A 16,192-nucleotide genomic window follows, 5' to 3' on the forward strand; every position below is an offset into this window, starting at 1 on the left:
ACACCTTTTATTTCTGAAATAAACTAAATGAGCAGGAAAAAATACTTCAAGGATTTACGTATACCTTGTTTATCTCTCGCACAAAATAACTTTCCTGTGCTGAAGTTGTTTTTTCTTCCTTTCTTATTTCCGATTTTACCATACAAAAAAGTGAAAGAGTCTGAACATAGTCAATACCGGTCTGCCCTGCTAACCTTTGTCCTGCTCTTGTTTCACCCAACATGTGACCAGCGCCTCCTGAAACCTCAACTGTCATTGCAGTCTGCAGCCAAACAAACAACTGACGCATAACAAACATCATACGCTATGAATAGTTCAGAATAATGAAACTTTGGCCCACTATTCTGATCAACAAACATGTAAATACGCTATAAATAACCTCAAGACAAACGAAAATCACATGAAAGAATTGTTGGTTGTCATCAAAAATAATCAACAGTCTTTGAAGATCCATCCATCCGTCCGTCGTCGTATTTTTGAGGTATCAAATTCTTTGAAAAGGTGATTTTCAAGTTGGCATCATTTTTGTAATTACATATTTTTTCCTATCGTATCTACCTCTAATTCTCATGCACATAAGAGAATATGTAGAAGTTGTTTGTCTCCGGAAAAATAAATTAAAGCTGAACGCGACACTGTGAAGTGGGTCCCATATTGAACTTATTAATCACAGCAATAAATTATGCATTAATAGTCAAATACCAGATTTTGTTTGGTACGAATTTTCTACGGTTCTGAATTGCTGTAGAGTTTCGAGTCACCTCCTAGTTCCATTTACTTTTTTTACCGTAATTTTTAGGCTCTATGATTCGAACCCATAAATGTTGAGTACTAATAAGTTTTTCTGCTTTTTTTCTGGATTTATTCACGTTAGAAATTTTCTTGGAATCAGTTCTCTGGTCAACCTTTAATCGCGGGTTTTATCACTATGTGCTTAAGTGCTTAGTGATTACTCAATACCGCTATGCTTTCTTCTCTTCTTTCCATCCCAATTTAGATTTCCTAAAAAATATTTTGGATTGTCTTTCAATTCTGACGCTTACTTTTAATATAACCTTAATCTATCGCTGTTTACCAGCAATTTCCCGTTATTTGGGGTGGTTGTTCCTGTAATTTTCGTCACGACCACAGTTTCCCTTAATTTCAGTTGATCAGGATAGTGTAGGCGCCGTAAAATGACATTTTGTTCTCATCGTCCAAGTTTCCATACGAGAACAAAGATGTAGAGACGGCCATTTGCGGGTAAACCATTAAAATATCGTTTTATAAACTAAGTTCAGGTGATTCTAATGTGGATTGAGGGATTTCTTCTTTTAGTAAATTCTTCTTGCAAATAATCTTCAAATATAGGACAGCATTCATTGAACGAATTCAAAAATTTGAAATTAGCGCCGGGAAATTTTTGTGAACACATAATCTTCGTAATGAATCGCATTCGATACTGTTTTCGCGTGATAAGCGGGACTTTTCAATGAAACCCCATCGTTCGACCGATTACACCGCGGAACGTTGGGCAGAAGAAAAAAGAAAGTCGATAGTTCAGTTGCCTATGCTCTATAGTCCTTTTATTTCAGTGCATCGTTCCGCTCACTGCCAACTGGTCGTCCTTGAAAATCAGCAAAAATGGGTGCCGGGTAAGTTTCCATTTTTCGTTTTTTTTTATTTGCAGTTCTTTTTTTTCAAATCAACTATCTTTATGTAAGTCTCAACTTCGACCTTCTTTAAATCTTGGCACTGCAGATTTCAATCGTACTAATTTTTTGAGAAGAACTAAGCTTATTTTACAAATATGATACGTACAATATCTTAACGTACAATTGTACGTATCGTATTTTTGCAAATAAATCGTCATCTATGAAATTTGTTGTAGGTGATTATGGTGTTTTCAAAAAAATCTAGAAAATGTGAGTACATTTTACCGGTGTCTTCCGATGTTCGTGTACTGAATACTTTCTTCGTTAGTTTTTTTTTGCTTTTATTGATTTTCATCTCCTTTTTGTAGTAAACATACATATTGCTTAGCTTTATCAGATCCTCCATTCTCTTTCTAAAGATTCGAGTGACCTTCACCCCATGTTCGAAACGTGTAATTGATTGGCATGTCGAAAATACCCTGGTGATCCTAATCTCTGGTTTGATTCCAAAAAATCCTTGAAAAAACGGTGGATTTTGCTAAATATCGGCTAGAATTTCGCCGGTTTTGAAGTATCCAAGTTTGCAATCCTTCATTCATTTCTGTTTCTAAGGTCCATCTTCTCCAATGACTACTTTTTCGCATTCTTTTGCACAGCTGTTTCTGCAACTCTCCACCTCTGCCCTATAGTTTTCTTTTAGAACATCACAACTAATTTTATGAAAAAAAAAGTATGGGAGATGTGTCCTCATATGATGCAACACACAGGAAAAATTCAAGGAATTTGTCAGGAAAGAGTGATTTATGAGATATTCTTTGATGACTAGTGCTCTTAAAGCGAAACACATAATAATAGGATATTAAAGCTTTCAGCTTTTTCGCATCGATGGCTTCCTGACCATTTTTTAATCAAGTGAGGAAGGCGAATTTGATGAAATCACAAAAAAGGCGGAAATCCCTTGAACAGTAGAGTATCTAGAAGGTGAAGTATTTTCTGTTGGAGGAATTAGGCAAGATAAATTTTTTATGTGCATGATAAGGCAGGGAATCGCTGCTAGATTACCTCTCCTGACACAGATGGAACTTATGGATTGAGCGTAAGCCAGACATATGACAAGGTCACGATACTTGTGTAATTGATTAGATGTCCGCTCTTTTATTGGTTGCCTATTTTTCGATTAAATTAGCCTGCTCTCTTGTACCTATACTCAACGCTTAAAGCTAGTAAATTTTATATTTTATCATATTATATATGATTAAACATTTCTACTATTATGCATTATCATTACATTTCTCCTTTATAGCATATAAATTATCCAGCATATAAATTTCATGTGCTAAAAAGTTAATAAACCAAAAGAATCGATCTATCTCCAAATCAGGAACGCTTTTTTTGATATTAAATTATTGATTTTTTTTAAAGTCAAGTTGCTATACTAGGAGAAGGGCTAAAGTTGTTTACTTCTCGAAAAAGAAACAAAATATGTCTTTCACGAATTAAAATAATGAAAAAATTTACAAAAATAGCACACAAATACAAAGGCAATGTAGCTAAGTATCTTAATCGGCAACGTTACACCTGAGGTGGTTGAAGGGGTTAGGGACTCGATGATGAGGTCAATAAGCACTCATTCGGATGTAATTTCGGATGCAGAACGCGAATGCAACACTAATATATCGTAAAATTTGGATCTAAATGTAGTTTTCGCAGAACAAATTCTTTTAAAAAAATATTGGTTTCCTCATTTGAGAGTGTTTAGGTTAGCGACGAGAAGTAGTTTTGGGTGATTTCGATTTTTTTTTCTGGAAATCGTTCACTGATTTCATTTCTATCCCGAACGAATGCCTTCATTGTTCTCAACGTGCTCCAGAAATAACAGCCTCAGGCAGCTACAAAATTGAGGGATTGAAAAAAAGTCCCTCTGACTAATTTTGTGCCGCTTCCCATGGGATCTTTAGCGATAAAAAGCGATTTCCAAACGAATAAACACATTTTAAATGATCATATTGCGTCGAAATTAGAGAGGAGACCTCTTTGGCGTGTTCCAAAATCTCAAGTGCATCGAAAGGAGTAAACGACCTCCTAAGATCCCGGAGATCGTTGGCGGCGGTTGAGCAAAGAACACTGGTTGTGTGGCATTGCGGCTGCCGTCCGTCCAGTTGAGTCGTCCGTCGCACCATCCATATAATCGATTTTCGCCCTCTTCTTTCTTCCAGCATCTAGTTATCGTTGGCTCAAAAATCCTCGATCATTTTTCCTATCGTTTTCCTTAAAATATAGGATATTGTGGGAAGAAAATCATTGCGAAAACTCGCTAGAGAATTCCCCTCTCCGTTTTCACCTCGAAATGACGTCATTCTTCTCCCTTTGAAGGACGAGTTTGTTGCGATTACTGGCGATTTCTAACACGTAGCTCCTCTTGAGTTAGTAGTGAAAGCAGTTGGGGGATGAGGGAAGCGGACAGTGGTCGGTATACGACGTTGAGATCGGCAAAGCCTCCTTTTTGGGTAGCTTCTGGCTTAAGGAATATAACCCTTAAATTTCCTGGAATTTAAATCTCAACGCAGGTTTTTTCAAGAAAAGAGCGTGTTTAGATTATCCGTGAGAAGCAATTTCGCCCGATTTCGAATTTTTTCTTTCGAAAACTGTCCGCCGATTTAATTTATGTGCTGAATAGATGCCATATTCGTTCTCAAGGTGTGAAATAACCCCAGAAGTAGTCTTGGCTCGATTTTTTCTTTGGAAATTGAAAGAACGGAGTGGCTCCCTCCAACTATCACTATGCAGGAATTTCCAAACTACCAGAAAGAAAGTTGGAGAAATAGCAGTTACGTTCTTTTAAGCACTTTTTTATACGCCCAACTCATATTAAGAAGTACAAATATGTTCAATTTTCTTTGGATTTGAAGATTTCATACTTGCTTGTATTCCAATTTTTAATTCACTTCATTTCTCTCAAATGTATATCCAGTCATTATAGAAACTCTTCTTCTTTTTATTCATAAAAAAGTAGACGAAAAAGTCGACTGAAAAACTGGTAGTCCTCGTCGCTTTGCGTACTGCACTGCGTTCGAGCTGTTCCAGTTATTATTTAGAAAAGGAGTAGACTTTTACCGCACAGTCTTTTCTAGCGGTTATCGATCGTTGACTAACGCGTAGTTTCTGGAGTTCACTTGATCGCCTAATCTATACAATTCCCCAAGAATAGTTTTGATTTTATAAAGGAAATAGGTAGAGTTCACGATATAAAAAATATTCGTAGTCGTATTCTAAATGTCTTTTTAAATTAAAATTCAGGTTTTCTTCAGGATTATTTCCTCGAAAATTTAAAATTCCAGCAATTTCTTTGGAATTATCTTCCTGTACTTAATTTAAGCAGAACGAAATCTGAATGAATGGAATGAGATTTCACTGAAATTCCAACGATAAATTCTATGGCTAGGAATTTTCCTGGGATTACAATGTTTAACTAATTGTATTCGTCGCTACAGCTGGGGGCGGACCGAGCCACGTATGTCAGAGACTTCTTTTAAACTCATTTTTGGTGTTCTCCTGGTGTTATGCCGAACTCTACTAAATCGATCGAATCGGGATGCGAACTGATCGTGTAGGGTTTCCACAAATTTCGTTTATTCTCTTAAGAAACTATTTTCAATCGTTCAAACTTATCGATCTCAAATGATTGGTTTTGTTGTACTCCATAAACTTCTGCATTCATCCCATCACCTAGACAAAATAAATAATTATAAAAAATTAATTATTTTTAAAAAAGAAAAGGTGGCGCGAAGTTTTTTTTTGTAGCATTCGTAAAAGTATAAGAATATAGTATAAAATTCGTATTTGTAAAAGTATGAACATCTGATGGAGATCATTTTTAGACAGAAATATCGGTTAATAATCTTAAACAACAAAGATAAGGCCGAATTTGAACTTCCGTTTTCAGTTTAACTTAGAAAACCACACTTCTGTGCACTCTACTTTTTAAAGCCTTTTTTATTTCCTTCTTATTATTACGATCTATTCTCAGTTATTGAGTTATCCCGTTGACTAAAATAAGTGCAAATACGTCCCCGTGATTTTATGCTGTAAAACCTCATAAACCTGTGAAAACCTCATATAATAAAGTGGTCAAGAATTGCTGAATGCGAGAACTGTTCTCCAGTCGATATATCGCTGTTCATGTGCTTCTGCCTGCATAGCATTACAACATGATTAGGAAAATCCAGTGTCTTCCTCCTAGCATCTCTTGTTGGAGTTTGTTCCCTCTTTATTGTACTTTCGTCTGCAACGTGTTTTTTGTGTGTGTGAACGCTCAAGGACCAGTTCTCGCAGATTCCTAAATGACGATACCAATTGTTTATTGCAGCGTTATTTCTATTTTTACAGTCTCTGGTATTTAGAATATATAATTTGTCACTTTATTAATTACTCATCCTATCACTGAACTAAGACGTACTAAGGAATTTTGTGTCAAACAATTGTGGCCACACTTTCTAACTACTCATTTATTAAGTTTCGTTAATTTCCTTTGTTTGAAAAAAAATCCAGATGGTTTATAGTAATTCAACCATGTCGCGTCCTCCACAGCTCGATAATTTGCTGAAAATTGACAGTTGGTTGTATGATTTCCAACCGGAAATCTGTCGACGATACACTGTTTTTCTCGATTTCCAAAAACGAATCGAAGAGGTGAGTTGAATTTAATTAAAGAGCGATAAAGAATTACAATTATTCAAAAAGCCTCAAGCTATTTCATGCAGAGTTTTCCCGAAAATTGACGTTTTAGTGTGGAGGTATGGAGCGATTTACACAAGGCTACAAAGAATACGGTCTTATTGTACAACCTGACAATTCGGTGCTTTGCCATGAATGGGCTCCTGGAGCCGATCAACTTGCGTTGATAGGCGATTTCAGTGAGTATTAATGATCTTATTTCGACGTTTTCGAGGAACTGAGCTTATGGAAATGTAGACGTTTGGTGGATTGCCTAAGTGGAGATAAGATCGATAAACAGAATCAACCGATGAAGTATGAAGTACAGTAGAGAAAATCTTGATGCCTGGAGAAGAGGTCAGATCATCCATCGACCAAGTGGCATGAGAGATGCGTTCGCTCTCGATCGATTCTAAGACCTCCCCGTACGAAATCCAACCAAAACGACTTGATATGTGGTGCAGTATGGCGTAAGCGGCTCGGTGGGACCCTTGCTCCACATCCCTTTGGGGCGGGAAGCGAATCACGTGCGACAGCGTTAAAGGCATCACCCCACGAATCTGGTATGGATTTCCGGTGGAGTATTCGTATACGGGATCGTAGATTATTGAGAAAGGGATGATTCCGTCCATTTCTTCCTAATTGCCGTAGAAAACGGCCCGGAAGATACGGCTTCGAACGTTCCGGCGCACAATTTCCCACAAGGAGTTCGATTGGAGCGCGCCAGCCTTGTGCACGAGCGCGCCGGGTCGTTTTTTACGGCAATTAGGAATTACTACCAATTAGGAGTCACTTCGAATGCGAGCACCATTAATAAATCAAGCTCTTCCAACCATTCCATGCGGTCAGGTTAGAAAATTCTGACTTATGGCGCAATATTCGTATGCGTAGAAATCATGGGATTTTGACGAGTGCCGCGTGTGGCATTTCATGTGCGCGAGAAAAAGGGAAGATGATACCACGCTGCTGAGCAGAAAGTGTTTTGTAGCGCAGACTCCTACCAGAAGTTCGTCCAAAGTACACGCGCAGACGTGCGAAGCGGCGCTGCACCGCGGATGGGTCATATTCCCTAACTTTGTGCCCTAAATTTCTGCTTTCCTCTAGTTGTTCGGAAGGTAGACTGCATGTATCCTAAGTCCGTTTAAATTGAAAGAGAGGTGGGACTAAGGATCTCGCTCCGAACGCACAGCGAACGCAAACGCATGATGTGGGACTGGGTGAGTTTTCGGCCTCCGTATTTGACCGTATGATGTTTAATTGTTTCTTATCATCGCCGGATGAAGTTAGATTGAAGTGTCTTCGTCGTTCGCGATGTTTTGCTCGTTGCTGTTTGTGGCAATTGTATGGTTATCGAATGTTTACAGATGGATGGAATCGTGAGAGCCACAAATACACCAGAGAGGAGCACGGGAAATGGCGACTTGTGGTCCCACCTAACCCTGATGGCTCCTGCGCTATTCCACATCTATCCGTTCTCAAGGTAAGCGGTCGTTGAAGTGAAAGTTGTGTGATGAATTGCTTGAGTTCTTACATAGGGACAATGTGCCTCATTGGGGGTTATAGGAGAGGGATCAATGCTCCTGTAGAATAGGCAAAGGTAACTAAGGTTAAGGATTAAGCTACTAGGGTGTGGTGTGAAATTACTTAGGACTGATCCTAAAACCTAGTTATTGGTCTTCAAGGATTCATGACATGTCGGAAAAAGCCACCAAGGTGTGGTGTAGGTGGAACCCTTCCCACTCTCGAGCCACATGGGACCCTTTGCCTATTTAGCACTGCAAATTTTTCTCGATTACATCGAAAGATGGACGGATTGCAAAGGGCAACCTTCACAATTGGTGCAGTTTCACTTCTTTAGTGTAAAAATCGCGTGTTCAAGTGGCGTGTACTCTGCATCCAGACCGCTTGTCATATCCAGGCCCAGCTAGCTGAATAACCCCTTGGTATATTTTTTCAGCAATGAATTTGCAAAAATCACATTATTATACGAGTGTATTATAGCATGGGATTTTTCATAGTGGTGATTCTTTATGGTAATCTTTTTTTTTGCTGATAATAATTGCTTGTCGCTGGCGGGAAACAGAAGAGTACAGTAGCTACATATCTGTAGAATGAGAAAACTTCGCCTAACTGCAATATAGTTTCTATAGTTTCTTGAAGAGTCTCTTGAGTTTCTTGAGAACGATGAATGAAAAGACTTCTTTTGAAGAATATTATACAGATGTCGTATTTTGCACTAATTCGCTTATGCTTGAGTTGGCATGGATGACCGCAGCGTTTGTTCAACCAGAAGCAGGGAAGATGCAGTGGATGCAAAGCTAAAAAGTCCGTTAAAATCTCATCCACGTAAGACAATGACCCTGAAAACCAGGAACCGAACTTGACCACGAGTATCCAACTGTCGCTTTTCATCTGCACACTTTTCTTTTTAATTCACTGGTTATTAAAATTAGAACAATAGACATGTGTACTACTGACTAATAGATCAACAACCGCTTTCTTGAATCGAATCAATCAATCCTGTTATTCTAGGTTGCTGTCACAAGACAAGGGAATACTGTGGACAAACTCAGTCCATGGGCCAAATACGTGACAAGGCCGAAGGAAACAGTAGTTTATCATCAGGTAGAGTTGTATAAACGATGTCCTTTTCCCAAAAATTCGCGGTCATTTCTAGCAATTCTACAATCCTCCAGAAAAGTATCAACTTAAACATCCGCGACCTCCAAAACCAGAATCACTTCGTATTTACGAGGCTCATGTTGGTATCAGTAGCTGGGAAGGGAAGGTGAACAGCTATAGAGCATTCGCTGATGATGTCATTCCTCGAATTGCTAGACAGGGTAAGATTTTCTCCCACTTCACATTTTCTGGGAACAATAAGAAATTATGTGCTCCCAAATATCTTTCCTATAATAGTATTATACTTCCAAATATAACATTTTTCTTTGCTTTGGCAGAGAATAAGTTTCGTGTACTCGATTCGTTGATAACCTAACTGTCAAATCCTTCCTTGTTGATCATAGGGCTTTTGTTAGGTAGTGTTCTGCCCTACAGTCGGAAACTGCGTATTTTTTTCTTCTGGAATTATATCATCGTAGAATAATATGATGTATTAATATCGTAATATGATATCGCATCGACTACTCTTAAATTGTGAATAGGATTCAGCACCTACAGATGCCAATAAACCTCTATAATCGTTTTCAGGGTACAATACCATACAATTGATGGCTGTAATGGAACATGTCTATTATGCATCGTTTGGTTATCAGGTTACTAGCTTCTTTGCACCTGCTAGGTTGGTTACGTTATAACTGAGGTGTCTGAATATTTCGGAACCCTTTGATAGGTCTGTAAACGCTCCGTTCTCCTCTTTTCAAAATCCAGTACTATCCATTCCAGTCGTTGTGGTCCTCCTGATGATGTGAAATATTTAGTCGACAAAGCCCATGCAATGGGCATCACAATTCTTCTGGATGTGGTGAGATCTCGAGACTTCTCCTATCTGTATATAGACTTTTAAAATGATTTTGGTTGCTTCTTATTCTAATTCCCTCAGGTTCACTCCCATGCATCAAAGAACGTTGCCGATGGTCTTAATGAATGGGACGGTACGGACAGCTGCTACTTCCACAGTGGTCCTCGTGGAACACATTCATTGTGGGATTCAAGGCTGTTTGATTATACGCAGTACGTTTTAAACAGGGTATTTTACGATTAGATATGCGTGTTAGTACGTTTTGGAACTCGACCGTTCTTTTTTTGCTTTTATATTTTGGAAGCTGCTGTTTTCGTAACGATACGGTCGGGTCAAAACGACTTCAGGCTCGCCACAGTTGCGAGAACGGCTGCGCTCGAACCAGTGGAGCGAGCTCTTGGAATCAAGGTGGAACCATCGCTAGCTTCACTCGGACTGCTGCGATGAGTGTAGTTAGCGAATGTCCCACCTTGATCCGGTTCGTTCGCTCCACCGCTCCGCTTTGGGCCCAGCCATTTACCCAACTTCGCTTACCATCATGGCTTTTGATTCGACTTTATCTAGGTGTCTAATGACAAAAAAGCTCAGTTTACGATAGGTTTTCATGGTTAGAGCCTTCTTTAGGATCGAAACGCTGCGTTTTCTGTTGTCGAACATTCGTTGGTGGGTTGATGAGTACGGATTCGATGGTTTTCGTTTCGATGGTGTCACTTCGATGATCTACCATAGTCACGGAATAGGTAGTTTTTTTTTCGACGAACCATAGTGGTTCGCACAGCTCATTCATATCAATTCCTTTAGCCGATTCGCTATCTGGCGGCTATCCTATGTACTTTGGATTGAATGCAGACACGGACGCACTAGTGTATTTGATGCTTGCCAACGACTTCTTGCACAAAAAATATCCGCAAATCATTACCATAGCTGAGGTATTTTCTCTTTACCAGTGGTTCATTTGATTTAAAAAGTGGATTCTTCCTCTTGCGCATCAATACTTGCAATTTCAGGAAGTCTCCGGCATGCCTGCTCTGTGCCGCCCCGTCGATGAAGGTGGTCAAGGGTTTGACTATCGATTGGCCATGGCACTTCCAGATATGTGGATCAAGATTCTAAAACATTTGAAAGATGAAGACTGGAACATCGGAGATATTGTACACACCCTGGAGAATCGAAGGTAAATATTTCATTATTTTTGGGAACTTATTTCTAAAATAATGCTGGTCCGATTACATGGCACTATTGTATATTCGTGAGACAATGTTTACTGAATTGGAATTACATCTCATAGTTTACCTGCCAGTTCCAATTCAAGTTTTTGCTTTCTCTTTCTTAAGTGTATATGACTTCCATCATCTAGCGAAATTATTTGCGCAAATCTTAGTTCCTTACCTACCGGTTGAGAGCTGTCCCGTGAGGAAATTTTGTAGTAGACAGCAACAAAAGTTCCTTACTTACGAAAATATCCCCTCAGGACATATAATACCATCCATCCACGTGCTAACTTATATTCATTGTGAACAATGAATTAATCATGGTATCGTATGGTAACGCATGGAATCTTTTCAGGTGGGGCGAAGCTAACGTCGCTTACGCTGAGTCGCATGATCAAGCCCTTGTGGGTGACAAGACAATCGCTTTCTGGCTCATGGACAAAGGTAAGATTGGTTTATTTAGGACTTGTTTTGAGGTGATTATGGAACTTTGCAGAATTTAAACATTGTATGTTAGTGTCTTCACATGTGTTCACTGTGGACAGAATAATAATGTCATTAAAGTTTCTCCCGATTAGCAACTATTAGTTCTATTTTATGCGACAGGTCTGAGAACGTGTCTATGAGGACATTTCGCTATGATTAATCCTATCGTAAAATGTAAAATTTATGTGAGCCATCAGAAATTCTTCTTCGTATAGGTGACGTTTATATATTTAGAAATGTATGACTTCATGTCGGTCACGACATCGTATACTCCTATTATCGAACGAGGCATTGCCCTTCATAAAATGATTCGGTTGCTTACAATGGCCCTAGGAGGCGAGGCGTGGTTAAATTTCATTGGTGAGTGGTGCATACATGTTTGTTTGTATATCTTGTTGTGATTTCCTTTTCTCAGTAGGGGAGAGGGATGCGTTAATTTCACTTTGTCTCATAGTCATTTTTCTGGTATTTTGAATTCGATGTGTTTGTCGAAAAAGCTGTGCTAATTTTACAATGACGATTTTTTTCAGAGCCGATATAGTATTTTGAAATAATATTCTTTTAGGAAATGAATTTGGTCATCCTGAATGGTTAGACTTCCCACGTGTTGGTAATAATGAGTCGTTCCACTACTGTAGACGACAATTCAACTTAGCAGATGATGACCTATTGAGGTTCCTCATCTTCATTCATTTGCTGTATTTAGTTTTTGAATCTTTTTGAGAGTTATAACGTGATGTTTTAAGGTACAAATTCTTGAATAGATGGGACCATGAGATGAACAAACTCGAACAGAGCACTGGTTTCTTACACAAGGGACCGGTAAGCTATCTTTGGTCCTTTTTTTGCATGAATTCTCTCTCAAGTTTTTTTTTTTAAATCTGAAATTCATTCAAGGCTTATGTCTCATGGAAGCACGACGGCGATAAAATGATCTGCTTTGAGCGGGCTGGATTGTTATTTGTTTTCAATTTCCATCCGTCGAAAAGCTTCGCCGATTATAAAGTAGGAGTAGAAACACCGGGAACGTGAGTCAAAACAATCACTTTTTTTTCTTGTTTTGCGTACTTTTCAGGACAGCTTTAGTCATCGCTCTTGCAACATAAAATGTGGTTAAACATGCATTTAATACAAATATTGTTGTAGACTTTTCTGTCACAGTAGACTCTCGAAAGTTTCGCACAAAAAATGCAATCTTTTCCGATCAAATTTCAAGAATTCGCTAAGGAACATTTATCTAATAGTTCAACTGATAAGATTTTGATCTGAATGATGTTGTCACCAGTTTCCTTCGTCATTGGAGCCATCTATCTGACTTTTACACTTTTTCTATATAAGATGATTGTTTATAGTTACAAACTCGCGCTAAATAGCGATGATGAGCAGTTCGGAGGATGGAATCGTCTTAAAAACGGATCAGAACACCATACTTTCCCTGAGGGCTATGCTGGACGTCGCAATCATCTGCTAGTCTATGCCCCAGCAAGAACATGTCTCGTGCTAAGACTGTAAGCTATCAAACCACGTGCTATGTTTGTGCCATGCTACCTAGTATTTTTGGGTGAAATACAGCAGTTGTTTTCATAGTTACTTATTGGTTGATTCCGAAATCTAATAGATGGAAAATCTTGTCGTTATCGATTTGTTTTGTTGCTCACTTGTTTTGCCTTCGTATTTGCGGTCTATACTAGCAAAGCCTACGGTTATATCAAAAGTACAGTGAACTGTATATCTTTTCTTACTGTCAATGGCTCCTAAGTGCTTGTATAAATCATATTATAGCAATTAGTTTAGATTTTCTATTCAACTACAAATTAAACAATTTGAGTGTGTTTATCCCCTAAAGAATAATTGCACAAGTGAACAGTTATCTCATTTTTCTTGAGCTTCGAGCCAAACCAAACAGGGTTGGTTGACTTAGTAATCACGTTAATTACCATATAGTAAGCGCGCTCCAGTTACAAACACAGCCTCTCACATTGCTCCACCATCCCAATTGATAATTCCAGCTAAATATCTAAAATAAATTAGGGATGAATGGATTCATCAATTATTCACAATACGGGGGTGGACTCAGAGCTCTGCTCGCTCAGTGACTTATAATTGGATCAAAACGAACTGAAGCCTGGTGCGAGCGGAGCTGCTTACGCAACCACACCCAGTTTCGTGTCGCTTTTAATACTATATGCCTTTTATGCTATACAACGCAGTGTACGTCGACAGTATACAATCGATGCGCTGCGATGCGATGTTCACTTCGAGATCCGAGAACAACCACACGTAGCGTGTGACACAGCTTAAAGGCATCACTCCATGAATCTGAGGTGGTGCAGATTTCACGTGGAGTATTCTTATAAGGGATAGTAGATTACGGGGAGGAGGGTGATTCCGTCCATTTTTTCTTAAGTGCCGTAAAAAACGGCCCGGAAGATGCGGTACCGCACAAGGCTGGAGCGCTCCAGTCGAACTCCTTGTTGAAAATAGTGCGCCAGAACGCCCGAAGTCGTATCTCCCGGGCCATTTTTTACGGCAACTAGTAAGAAATGGACGGAATCACTTTCCTCCACATAATCTACTATGTCGTATACGAATACTCCACCTGAAATACGTACCACCTCAGATTCGTGGAGTGATGCCTTTAAACAACATTTCCCTTCGTCGTATTCAGGGTGGGGTGATTAGAAGTGGCTCGGGCGAAAGAGTTTCAGGTCTTAAAGAAACACGTCAAAGGATAGGAGATGGTTCGCTAACCTGCTTATACTGTAGCAGATGTTACAAATGAAAGTGCCCCCAACGTTTGGTTACACTGGTCTGGACATGAATCTTTTCTTTATTTCTTATGGACCCTGGTTTGGTAGTTATGGCAACTCTCAGCACGACAAGTACCCAGCAACATATAATCCGCATCACTTCCATCAAGCATTGCACCACCATTGCATGCTCAAAAAGTTGGTGTGTGGTGTCCAGCGTCTGCACGCCGGTCGCATTATTGGTCCCTTTTTCTTTCCTGAGTTGGTAGGCAAATTCGAAATTCCAACATTTTCAATCCATTTGTGGCAGCATTAACTGAGGAGTAGAAGACGTACATTTACTCCCAACAGGATGGTGCAACTGCCCATAGATCCCGCCAACCATGGATCATATCCACACCTGGTAGAGCTGTAGTCAGAAGTCAGTCTGATCTCGGTCCTAGCTTGCCACCCAGGCCACTTGATCTGTCAGTGTACAATTGCTTTTTGTGGGGAAACCTCAAGGCTACGTTCTATCGTAACAACCTTCATAGTCTTCAAGAACTGCAGCAGAAAGTTTCTGATGAGACTGAAGCCATTCTAGCAGTACATCTTCGATCTGCCTTCCGCTACTTGCTGACCAGGGTTCAAAGTTGCCGTGGGATGAGTGGTGGTAATTTCCAACATCTCCTACAAGCAGGTTGGCGAACTATCTCCTTTCCTTTGATGTGTTTCTTTGTAGTCTGGAACTCTTTCCCCGTTCACCTCTATTTGCCCCTTCCTGTGCAGGACTTTCTTGCGAGGTTGCACAAAAAAAGATCAATTTTTATCAAAGATTTCATCATTAATTTTAAAATCACTGTAAGTAACTGAATCAGGTTTGAGCTAATCATCTAGTCGTAATTTGAACGCAACGAAAAAGAAAATGGAAGTGCACCTCCGCCTAAGAATAGATGCCAACTGCACTCATTTGGATTCTAACTATCACGACCTATCTAGCTTGAGAAGAAGCAAGGGCGAAAAGGGAGTTAGGGGTGGAGACACCCAAAAAAGTTGTCGTGATGGCCATAACAGCTAACTACGCAGATTTTTTAAGGTCTGAGCCACCAAACAGGGCTCTTTAATCTAGTTATCGCGTTAGCATAGCTACCATAATTGACCAACTCTCTTTTTTTGTCCAAAATTTGTCGTAATCGCTTCCGAAGCCTCTGCCTAGAAGTCCAACAGTTCAAAAAATGGTCAAAATTTGTTATGGCTTCCTATGGTTGGAGGTTTATAGCGAAATGTTTTCGAAAATCGGCAGGCATGTATAGGGTCGAATCATGGGAATTCGCGATTCATTCGCACAAAGGCAAAAATGGCCGCTGCTAACTTGCTGACTCCTCGTGATTTCGCTCTGCTTACTTTGTGGCTGGAACTTGCATCGAAGTCCAAGTAAGAATTTCAAGAATGCTTTGATGATCTTGGATTCCCATCCAACCTTGTTTAGTGGCTCAGCCCTCAAGAAACCCTTCTAGGTAGCCATTGCGTTACCTAACCTTTTTGAGTGCCCCCCTCCCTTTTTTCCATTACCAGTAGCGAAAAAAAGGAAAAAAAAACAAATAAAAAAGAAAGATTTTGACTTCATTAATTATAACGAGAATATGCTACGCTAGGTTAAACATATGTTGCCACAAATTTCATTACAATTGGAGGTTGCAGGCTGTTCAGTCATGCGGATTCATTTCATTTTTATTTGGTTCTGATTGATTTATTTGAATACCTTGTGTCGTGTAGTAGGGCCAAAACGACATGAAACAGTGTACAGTTGCGTACGCGGCTCGGGTCGAGGCAGCGCGGTGGAGATAGCGGTTGGAATCGAGGTGGGACCATCGCGAACAGCAGCAATAGTTGGTGCTAGTAATTGTCCTCACTCGATCCTAACCATTACGCTCCACC

At 39.6% G+C, this 16,192-nt stretch overlaps 1 protein-coding gene across 2 annotated transcripts; it reads left to right on the forward strand.

The window, feature by feature from the left end:
• Window positions 1–1,623: 1,623 nt before the first annotated feature.
• Window positions 1,624–13,037, forward strand: RB195_020072 (uncharacterized protein; the record flags this gene model as incomplete). Of its 2 annotated transcripts, XM_064188211.1 has the most annotated exons (18): window positions 1,624–1,634; window positions 6,194–6,323; window positions 6,421–6,547; window positions 7,712–7,827; window positions 8,880–8,972; window positions 9,025–9,190; window positions 9,558–9,648; window positions 9,753–9,831; window positions 9,910–10,040; window positions 10,453–10,568; window positions 10,630–10,757; window positions 10,836–11,002; window positions 11,395–11,483; window positions 11,760–11,885; window positions 12,091–12,199; window positions 12,272–12,347; window positions 12,423–12,553; window positions 12,878–13,037. In XM_064188211.1, the coding sequence occupies 18 exons, from the start codon at window positions 1,624–1,626 to the stop codon at window positions 13,035–13,037; spliced, it is 2,046 nt and encodes a 681-aa protein (XP_064044092.1). The 2 variants fall into 2 exon arrangements, with proteins under 2 accessions (XP_064044092.1, XP_013307556.2); XM_013452102.2 differs by lacking the exon at window positions 1,624–1,634 and having other exon boundaries at window positions 6,183–6,323.
• Window positions 13,038–16,192: the final 3,155 nt, after the last annotated feature.

Source organism: Necator americanus, chromosome II (genome assembly GCF_031761385.1).
Source record: "Necator americanus strain Aroian chromosome II, whole genome shotgun sequence".
Taxonomy (NCBI): domain Eukaryota; kingdom Metazoa; phylum Nematoda; class Chromadorea; order Rhabditida; family Ancylostomatidae; genus Necator; species Necator americanus.